The sequence below is a fragment of the Hylobates moloch genome, unplaced genomic scaffold, assembly GCF_009828535.3.
Source record: "Hylobates moloch isolate HMO894 unplaced genomic scaffold, HMol_V3 SCAFFOLD_7, whole genome shotgun sequence".
NCBI classification, from domain to species: Eukaryota; Metazoa; Chordata; class Mammalia; order Primates; family Hylobatidae; genus Hylobates; species Hylobates moloch.
The window spans coordinates 13,582,204-13,593,264 of NW_026652282.1; the positions used below are offsets into that span (position 1 = coordinate 13,582,204).

Here is an 11,061-nt window from a genome sequence, read left to right on the forward strand (position 1 = left end):
AGGAGTCCAAAGGTACCATTTTACCCATTTCTACTCAAAAAGTAGACCCCCCCGCCCCCACTAAGCTTTTAAAAAAACACAAGTTTTATTTTAAAACTTTATTTCTGCAAAGCCAATCAAGAAGTGTTGGAAGGAAAAAGTGTAAAAGTTATTCTTGCATATTTGGGAACAGCAAGCACTTAGTTTGAGAAAATGAGGACTTAAAACAGTTGAATCAAAGGCAATACCCTGCTACTTGTATTTAAAATCAATGGTGATGTTCTTTCTTAAGCAACATTCTTCTCTTCCCTAATAGCTACAATATGATACAGTACGCAACAGCTCACTTGAAAGTGCTAGAATCAGAGGATAAAGAAGCCATAAGCCACCCCACTTACATTTCCTACTATACAATGCCTTTTTGGCGCTTGATAAATCAAGCATTCATGTAGCATTACATTCAACAGAAACATCTCTCGTACTTTGGGTTTAAGATCCTTGTCCCTCCAGTTCGGATGTCGTGACATCTGACTCTTCATCATTGTAAATATTTTCAGCCTGGAGATAACCAAATAAATTCATAGGTAAAAACTCCCTATGGTTTTCACAAGGTCATGTAAAAACAATTTAATCTATTTAGAACTTACTAGTTTCATTTTTACATTTCTCTCTTAAAAACTTCAATAAGGAAATGGTAGGCTAGCCAGTATTTTGAAAAATTCTTTGCTAGTGTGTAATTCCATATGTATACTTAGCCACCCATCCATGCACTACTTATTTCAATCACTGTTCAAAAGAGATGTTTTCCAAAGGCACTTCAAGCATCATTTAGAGGAAGTGTTATGGAAGTCTCAGTTAACACCTTAGAAATGTCAAGTACTTAGTACTCATCCTCAGAGAACTTGGTGTCATTTGAATGCCTTGACCTCTCCTTCCCGTATCCCTCATGTCTACCACAGAACAGACAGTGGAGACAGAGCAGCGATGCCAAGACTCCAGTGTATGAAGAGCACAACAATGAAAATCAGTGCAGATGCAGAGATTTCTCCTGAACTGACAGGTGCTACAAATAGCAAACAGTGGACGAAGCACCATATGGGACTAAAGATTGTATTGTTGAAATGGAAAAAGTTCTTTTAAACGGTTTCTGTAAATGTTTGGCATAATATGCACCTACATATTCGAAATAACTTTATTACATTATGTGACTAGTAAATCTCTCCAAGACAGTCATTCAAGAAAAACATTTTAACTCACCATTTGCCATATCTGCATGATGTTATCCTCAGACACTGAGCAAATGACCCAAGGCTCATTGGGGTTCCAGCTAAAATCTGAAATCTTAGCAGTGTGTCCTCCATGAATAAACTGTTACAAGAACAAAAAAAGCTTTGGTTTCATATACTCTCCTGTTAATCCTAACAAAGATTTTACTAAGTTTTTAGAGCCATCAGTATTTCAACTGGGGGTGGGTGCTGTCTGTTTAGAAAGAGGGTGGTACAGGCTCAGTAATCTATTTACTTATTTTGCAAATTTCCAAACCTCCAGAAAAGGTGACAGAATATAGTACAATGGATACCTGTATACCCTTTACCTAGATTCACCAAGTACTACTAGCGTAACTGATGCTTTATCCATGAGCCTATACAATGAAATGGCTGAAGACCAGCCTGCATCCCTTAAGAATGAGGACATTTTCCTACATAATCAAAATGCCATTTCCATACTGATTATGATGAACATTAATCCAGCATCATTTGTTCATACATAGTTAGGTACAAACATCTAAGGTAATCAATCCGTTATATGCCATGTAACATACTCTTCTATTATACAAGGGGCCTGAGGAGTCTTCTGGTTCTTCCCCTCTTCACTTTACTAAGAGAGGCATACTTCTTGCCCATCTTTCCAACGTACACAGACAGCACCAGGGTGAAAGAAAATCCCTGGCTCCAAAAGCATAGCTCCAGATAGTCCCTCATAAGCTATGCCTAAGGTGAGACAGCTTTGCTAAACAGTTCTGAAGAGAGCAGTTGTTCCCTGCAAGAGACAACCTCGCGGGAACGCACTATGCCTTATTTATCTTAGAATTAAGACTTAAGCGAAACAGTTCACAAGGACAGTACTAAATACATTGTTTGGAACTGGGACATCACACTTTGTGACAGTCTGATTTGACTCTAGTTTGACAATGAGGTCCCTGCCTGCCAACTAGGTATTATGCAATGTATTTTACCGAATAATCTTATCAGGTTAAAAATATGAGGTGGGGCTGGGTAAAACTCATGCCTGTAATCCCAGCACTTTGGGAGGCCAAAGCAGGCGGATAGCTCGAGCTCAGGAGTTCAAGACCAGCTTGGGCAACATGACAAAACCCCGTCTCTACAAAACATACGAAAATCAGCTGGGTGTGGCAGGGTGTGCCTGTAGTCCCAGCTACTCAGGAGGCTGAGATGGGAAGACAGCTTGAACCGGGGAGGTGGAGATTGCAGTGAACTAAGACTGTGCCACTGCACTCCAGCCTGGGTGACAGAACCAGACCTTGACTTAAAAAAAAAAAAAAAAGTAAATAGCTTTTTAAAGTACTCTTAAGGGGTACACAAGTGAATATATTGGCTGGGTGCGGTGGCTCACGCCTGTAATTCCACCACTTTGGGAGGCTGAGGCGGGCGGATCACGAGGTTAAGAGATCAAGACCACCCTGGCCAACACGGTGAAACCTCGTCTCTACTAAAAATACAAAAATTAGCTGAACATGGTGGTGCACACCTGTAGTCCCAGCTACTCGGGAGGCTGAGGCAGGAGAATCACTTGAACCTGGGAGGCGGAGGTTGCAGTGAGCTGAGATCGCACCACCGCACTCCAGCCTGGGCGACAGAGCGAGTACTCTTAAGGGGTACACAAGTGAATATATTTTAAGATCACTGGGGCTTAGAATACATACAGGAGTTATCAAAGCATACTGGTGGAATAGTTTACTACTTTGTTTTTTGGGACGGGGTCTCACTCCCATCGCCCAGGCTGGGGTGCAGTGGTGTGATCATGGCTCACTGCAGCCTCAACTTCCTGGGCTCAAGTGATTCTCCTACTTCAGTCTCCCAAGTAGCTGGGACTACGGGCATGCGCCACCACACCTGGCTAATTTTTTTTTTTTTTTTTTTTTTTTTTTTTTGGTAGAGACAGGGTTTTGCCATGTTTCCCAGCCTGGTCTTGAACTTGTGGGCTCACGTGATCCACCTGCCTTGGCCTCCCAAAGTGCTGGGATTCCAGGCAGGAGCCACCATGCCCAGGCCCAGTTTACTACTCTCAAATGTCCCTTGATTTCAAGCTCTCTTGTGAAAAGCAAAATCCTAGTGTATTTTCTCAAGGACCTTGGAATTGTTGCAGAGCCATAATATACAAATACACTTTCCTTTCTCCCTAAAAATAGCTGGAGACCTTGAAAACATTGTACTATGTGAAAGAATCGGTCCCAAAAGACAAAAGTCATATTTATATAAAATAACTAGAATAGCCCAATCTTATAGTGCCAGAAAGTAGCGTAGTAGTTGCCAAGGGCTGGAGGAAGAAGAGAATTGGGAGGTGATAGCTATAGTTTCTTTCGGAGGGGATGAATAATGTTCTAGAACTGATTTGTGGTGATGGTTTTACAAGTCTATAAATATACTAAAAACCACTAACTTCAAGAACACAAAAAGAAAAAAAAAACCTCAAAACCCAAGAACACTCCCTCCCCACTGAACTGTACACTTTAAAGAAGTGAACTGTGTGGTATGTAAATTATATCTCAGTAACGCTGTCATCAAAATAAAAGGGACTGGGGCATTCTTACAAGGTGGGCTTAGTGAACATCTTCTGTGTGCAGGGCTTGCTCTCAAGGGCCTTCTTTACCTTTGAAAACTTGTGGATATTCAATATACTCCATAGGTTCACAGAAAAAATGAATAAATAAAACTCATGGACAAAGTACAAGTGTGCCAAAAATGAGTACTGGCATTAGAACTAAAATCATAAATGACAGAGTGATGAGTGACTATCTGCCAAATAATGGGAGGAGACAAATGTTGGATTCAGAGCAAGGACAGGGAACCATTGCTAAATCCGGCAATGCTTCATAGAAAAATGATGAAGTGAGCACTGAAGGACTCAGACAGGAAGAATGAGGATGGGCAGATACCACCACATAAGCTTTCAAAGGGCCAAGGAGATTGAAGGAGATGCTTCAATCAGGCATGGGAGGGAGACAGTGGGCTCTGCTAGCATCAAGATTGAGAAAGCACTCCTTTTCTGGGCAGGAAACTTAAGAAGCATTTAAAATTTTTTCTATACTGTTAGGAAATGTTAAGTCCTGCCAACTGAATAGCAATTATACTCACTCCCCATCCCCAAACCATCACAAATACCAGAGGTGAAATCAGTGAGAAATTACTATACACTATTTTCCAGGATCTCAAACCATTCTCAGTGAAACATTCATAAAAACCTACTGGGCTCCATTTTCTATTTTTGATAAATGTCAAAGCCCAACTGCAATAACCTTCAGGGCCTCCATTTTGAAACCATCTGCAAGAGCTAGAATTCGAAATTCTGACTCATTCTCGAAATAAAGAGATCAATGACAATCCAATCTGCATATGGCATTTCATCTTCTATAAGCCAATGTGTACCAGGAGTTCTGGAGGCCCATCTTCTGCATCTTCTGCTGATTGTTCTTCCCCAATTTTACTGTAAGAATAAAGAATATAGTGCTTTCATCAGTGAAATTCTTGTAGCACGAACATCTGCTAAACGAGTATCAGCCCAGAAAGTAATCTTAAAACACAAACACACTCACAAAAACAACTTATTTCTATACTACAATCAATTAGGTTTTTTTTTTTTTTTCCTTAGAGACATGGCCTCGCTATGTTTCCCAGGCTGCAGTGCAGTGGCTATTCATTCACAGGCACGATCACTGTGCACTACAGCCTTGAACTCCTGGGCTCAAAAGCGATCCTCTCGCCTCGGCCTCACCACACCTGGCTACTGTTTATATTTGGTGTAAGGGTGGGATGTTTACTTTCTGGAAATAAGTTAGAATTGTTCATAATTGAAGCTGCAGAATGAGGAATTATTGTGAATAATAAACATTAACTCAAAATCCCTTCATTATTTATTTATTTATTTATTTTTTTGAGACGGAGTCTTGCTCTGTCGCCCAGGCTGGAGTGCAGTGGCGCCATCTCGGCTCACTGCAAGCTCCGCCTCCCGGGTTCACGCCATTCTCCTGCCTCAGCCTCTCCGAGTAGCTGGGACTACAGGCGCCCACCACCACGCCTGGCTAATTTTTTGTATTTTTAGTAGAGACGGGGTTTCACCGTGGTCTCGATCTCCTGACCTCGTGATCCGCCCGCCTCGGCCTCTCAAAGTGCTGGGATTACAAGCGTGAGCCACCGCGCCCGGCCTACAAATTGAAGTTTTTAAGAGAAAAACCATAAAAACCTTTCCTTGGCTTACACATTTCGTAAAGTTTTATTGCCATATCTTTAGACAGATCTATAGTACTGATGTGTAATTATATTTTACTCCAGGGATGCAAAAGGCTTTGAGTGAAGTATAGGGATTGCACATCAGTTCATGTGTAGATTTTTTTAACTATACATTTCACCTTTTAATTCTAAGGCAATAAACAGTTAAAATAATGAAGGGAGGCCAGGCGCAGTGGCTCACGCTTGTTATCCCAGCACTATGGGAGGCCGAGGCGGGTGGATCACGAGGTCAGGAGATCGAGACCACGGTGAAACCCCGTCTCTACTAAAAATACAAAAAATTAGCCAGGCGTGGTGGTGGGCGCCTGTAGTCCCAGCTACTCGGAGAGGCTGAGGCAGGAGAATGGCGTGAACCTGGGAGGCGGAGCTTGCAGTGAGCCGAGATCGCGCCACTGCACTCCAGCCTGGGCGACAGAGCGAGACTCCGTCTCACAAAACAAAAAACAAAAAACTTCAATTTGTAGAATTTGCCAGTGCTCAACAGTGAAATCACTCTTTATGTATCAATATCAGCCCTATCCTTATACCTAGCCCAAAGACTTTACTAGTAACAACTGCTAAAAAACAAAACCCAGCCCTCCAAGTGAGACATTTTTTTCCTTCCCATAAAACTAACCAAACAATCTCAAACCTGTGGGATTGCTAGACAATACTTCTCTTCCACCTGTCAGTACAGTTGCTAACACTCACCATTTTAATCCCAAATTTTATCTAATGTAATTTTACAATTTTTTGGAGACAGGGTCTATGTTGCCCAGGTTGGTCTCGAACTCCTGGGTTCAAGCGATCCTCCTGCTTCAGCCTCACAAAGCACTGGGATTATAGACATGAGCTGCCATGCCTGGCCCCCTATCTAATGTAATTTTAATATTAAACAAGCTAAGAAATAATTCTAAAAAGAAATTACACACAATGCTCACAAATTATTGGCACCTTCAGGGGCAATTCAGTTGCCAGGGCATCAGACTTCCAAACCTTGCTGTACGTTTCATACAACCTCTTTATAGTTTTGATTTAGGTTTTATTTTACTACTAAAATTGTTTTTAAATCAAATACAATGCCCCCAACTGTCTGCTTTGAAGGTTTTCTACATCTTCAAGTATTTATCACGGCAAGAGTTTGCTCCATCAGAACCCTGAACATTAGCTATTTTAAGTTTTACATACAAGCATTTTATTCTCCAGTGTCTCTTCTATATACTGAGGATTACTGCCTCTATAATTAAGGCAGCCTTGGTTTTAATATACAGGTTGAGCATCCCAAATCCAAAATGTTCCAAAATCCAAAACTTTAAGCACCACATGACACTCAGAATTTGGACTTTCACACCGAGTGCAGTGGCTCATGCCTGTAATCCCAGCACTTTGGGAGGCCAAGGCAGGAGAATCACTTGGGGTCAGGAGTTTGAGACCAGCCTGGCCAATACAGCAAAGCTGTCTTTTTTTTTTTTTTTTTTTTTAGTAAAGAATACAAAACCGGGCATGGTGGCTGTGGCAGTGCCTGTAGACCCAGCTCCTCGGGAAGCTGAGGCACGAGAACCGCTGGAACCTGGGAGGCAGAGGTTATAGTGAGCCAAGACTGTGCCACTGCACTCCAGCCTGCGTGACAGAGCAAGATTCAGTCTCCAAAACAAAAAAGAGAAAAAGAAGAATTTGGACTTTCAGTTCAGATTTGAGATGCTCAACCAATTAAGTATAATGCAAATATTCCAAAATCCTAAAAATTCCAAAACCCCAAACACTTCTTATTCCAAGTATTTTGGATAAGGGATACTCAACCTGTACTAAATTCAGTCCACTTCAAAGCAATATATTTAATACAAGCAGGAAATAAATAAGTTATTTTTTGGTAATTTTATGATTTAAACTTAAGATGACATCTCATGGAGAAGTATGTAACTGAGCAACTTTATTAAGTTGTAAAGGCTCAGATGAAAAAAGTAAAGGAGTCTAAAATTCTTAGAACAGCAAGTCTGAAGTAAAGGAACTTTAAAAATTGGGAGAAACTCTTTATACAATGAGGCCCCAGAGAACATAAGCTCTCTGACAGCTTGGGCTGTCCTTGTCCCCTTCACAGAGGTCTCCCCAGCAGTTACACAACCCACAGCAGGAGTGCACATCTGCAGAATGAATCACTGAAAGCAAAGTAAATGGTACAAAAACCCAGAAAAAACAGTCCTGCCTACATGTACTATGAGATCCAAGGAGACATAAAACAGCTAACATCTTGATTTCTCTGTATCAAGTGTGTTTTAAATATAGTCATTTGAATGCAAAAACAAACACAGACACATACACCTTCATGCCTGAATATTAAGAGACAAAACTCACACCAGAGAAATTTATTTTATGGTCCATTTGCTGCTTCACTTCTATTTTACAGAACAAAGGCTCTTCAGGAAGATGCTTAAAAGTTTCTTTAATATTAGGTTTCTTGAAGGGGGATTACCAAATTGCTTTTCTAGTTTATGAATTACTATGTAACTTGCCAGATGAGCATATTTATGCAGTATCTTGTCACAGGACTGTAAGTTACCTTAAATCCCACACATTCAGGCGGCGGTCAGTACCACTTGAAGCCAGAATAGTTTCATTATGTGGAGACCAGTGGACCTAGTAATAGATAATTTTGAAAATGTATTTAAAGAATCATCCGCTGCTAGGTTTGTGGCTGTTGTTGTAATCTGATATTTTCCCATCTTGCACTCTATTATCTTATCCTTGGCCTGATGGCCTCACTCTCTTGTCCCTGACTTTCAAGCGCTCCGAAAGGGCTCAGCTCCATCCTGTCCTCAGGAAGGCTGCACTCCCCAGCACTGAGGAACTCAGCCTGGGATCTCAATAAATTTATTCAACCCCATAACCATCCCAGAAGCTTTTTAATTCTTCAACAATGTGTACCTTACTCTATGAACATCTCCATGTAACACCATGTACAAGGCATTTTTTTCAATAGTGGACCCACCAGTCTGGTATAGCTTAACTGATGAATCCCTAGATTTCATTTCCTGACATACAGACACCAGAAAACTGTCACATACCTGGAAAATTTCATCTTTATGAGATTCGAAGGTATGGAGTTTTAATTTTAAGTTACGCAGATCCCATAAAGCTACGGTCTAAAGAAAAATAACAAGTGAAAATGATTTATATGCTTTACCTAAGAATTTTCAAACATCTGATTAAGGCACAAGAGAACTGGGTTTTATAAACACCAAATAATGCAAAAACTTCGAAACCTTATCCGCAGAGCCGGTGGCTAGAATAAATTCGCTGTAGGGATTGAATGAGAGGCAGTTGACTTCGGCAGTGTGTGCATCCACCAAGTGGCTCGGCTTGGAGGTGGTATTGGACCTGGTGTCCCATCTAAAACACAAAGATAAAGGCACACAGCACCCAGGGAGGACACACTCACATTCGGCCTCACATCACTGTCACTGCACTCCACAACTAGCTCCACTATGTGCTCCCCTTCATGAAGAAACCAACCACACAGCTGGTGATTCAGACCTCGACCACTAAATGATACATTCGAAACCTACAGAGAACAAGCTAGGGCTGTTAGTCCTGTTTTTTAAATTAGATTCCTATTTTAATTACCAACTATTTCAAGCGTACACAAAATACAGACTATGTAGAGAATAATGTAACAATCTGATACCTAAAACTAGTTTTGACAAATGCCCAGTATTTTGTCACATTTGCCTCAGGTATTTCTTTATAAGATTATAAGTGAATGAAGCCCTGCGGCCATACCTTGATGAAATCATTTTCCTCCCTGACCTCCAACTGGCATCACTCTGGATCTCAATTTTGATATTTACCACCACACCAAGTATGTTCCTTCACATGGCCATACCTATTTTTCTTTTTTTCTAAATAATAAGTGATCCTCCCACTTCAGCCTCCTGAGTAGCTAGGACTACAGGTGCACACCACCATACCCAGCTAATTTTTTGTTTTTAAATTTTGTGTAGAGACAGAGTCTCACATTCCTGGTCTCAAGCAATCCTCCTGCCTCAGCTTCCCAAGATGTTGAGATTACAGGAGTAAGCTACCTAAAGCTGTTTTTTAAAGCCATAACTTAAAAAAAAAAAAAAAAATCAAACTACAGCCTGCAGCAATCACTGATGGTCATTCAGGTCACCCATTTAACAAGATCCCACTGAACTTTCCACCTTACATCATAAGTTTCTGATCATCAGCAACAGATCCAAACAATGACTCGTGCAGCAGGTGCCAGGCCACATCCTCTACAACAGCTGAGTGGCCAGTAAAGATCGCTTTAGCATCCACAATTTTGCCTTCTTTTGGTCCTGCGTTTATATCCCACAGACAGACAGTCTAAGAGAGAAGGAGAGAGAAAAAAAAAAAAGAACAAGGGCTATAAGAGACTGATTTTTTTTTTTTTCCTCGAGACAGTGTCTCAGTCTGTCACCCAGGCTGGAGCACAGTGGTGCAATCTCGGCTCACTGCAGCCTCCGCCTCCCGGGCTCAAGCGATTCTCCTGCCTCAGCCTCCTGAGCTGAGATTACAGGTGCAAGTCACCACGCCTGGCTCATTTTTTTTGTATTTTTAGTAGAGACGGGGGTCTCACCATATTGGCCAGGCTGGTCTTCAACTCCTGGCCTCAAGTGATCTGCCTGCCTTGGCCTCCCAAAGTGCTGGGACTACAGGTGTGAGCCACTGTGCCCGGACAAGAGATTGAATTTAAATGCTAATATCTTATTTAAAATAATTTCATTACAAACAAAACTATTCAACTCTATAAAAGTTTGAGGTAAACACAAGAGAGAAAACATAACCAAACAGAAGAGTATGTGGGTGCAGCCTCCATGTGAGGTGCAGAGGAAAAGGACGCTCCACTGTAATGAGGGGGAGGGGAGACTGAGTACAGTGGCAGGCAAGGACACTGATGCTGGAGTTTCTACCTACATACATTCAGACATTCAAGTATCCCAAATTCACTTAGACAACACAACAAACCAGCAAGAGCCCGGTGCTCAGCATCTACTGAACACAAATGCACATCCTAAAAGTTTACACTGGGATGGGAAGACTGGGAATTAAAATTAAACTCTGCCTCTCACATAGCAAAAGCCTCATGGACAAGTCTTTCACTTCATGGCAGAAACCACCACAGACATCAGGAGATGGGACAGGTAAACGACACTGGGCCAGAAACCTCTACTAGTCTACTCTGAGAGGTCAAGGCCTGGGGCCCACAGACAGATCCCCAATGATGTGCTCCTTGAAACGTCAGCAGAGCCCAAGGAGAGGCCATGGGGCCTTGCTTGGGCCTCAAAGGTCACAGCAGCCCACAAATAAGGAGGCCTCATGATGTGGGCCTTAACATCCTATCACAGAAAGAGTTAAGAGGAAAGTCTTAAGTTTTTAATGAAAAAATATTGCAAGGTATAGGGCAATGATTCTCATTCAATGGTTAATAAGAAATAATCCCATGAAGGTATATTAGCACTAATTATAGTTCCACTGACACTGGTATGGTTTTTTTTTTTTTTTTTTAATTCATAGCACGTGATCATGAAAGGGC

At 41.5% G+C, this 11,061-nt stretch overlaps 1 protein-coding gene across 3 annotated transcripts in view; it reads right to left on the reverse strand.

Moving 5' to 3' along the window:
• Nucleotides 1–83: 83 nt before the first annotated feature.
• The window catches only part of RBBP7 (RB binding protein 7, chromatin remodeling factor), a 30,536-nt gene continuing 19,558 nt past the window's right edge, over nucleotides 84–11,061 (reverse strand). For all 3 annotated transcript variants that reach the window (XM_032756638.2, XM_032756636.2, XM_032756637.2), the window contains exons 6-12: nucleotides 9,691–9,851; nucleotides 8,747–8,873; nucleotides 8,549–8,626; nucleotides 8,044–8,120; nucleotides 4,647–4,704; nucleotides 1,237–1,347; nucleotides 84–537 (exon numbers count right to left, since the gene is read on the reverse strand). In XM_032756638.2, coding sequence (XP_032612529.1) covers nucleotides 469–537; nucleotides 1,237–1,347; nucleotides 4,647–4,704; nucleotides 8,044–8,120; nucleotides 8,549–8,626; nucleotides 8,747–8,873; nucleotides 9,691–9,851 — 681 coding nt within the window. In that variant the 3' untranslated portion in view covers nucleotides 84–468. The remainder of the gene's footprint in view (nucleotides 538–1,236; nucleotides 1,348–4,646; nucleotides 4,705–8,043; nucleotides 8,121–8,548; nucleotides 8,627–8,746; nucleotides 8,874–9,690; nucleotides 9,852–11,061) is intronic.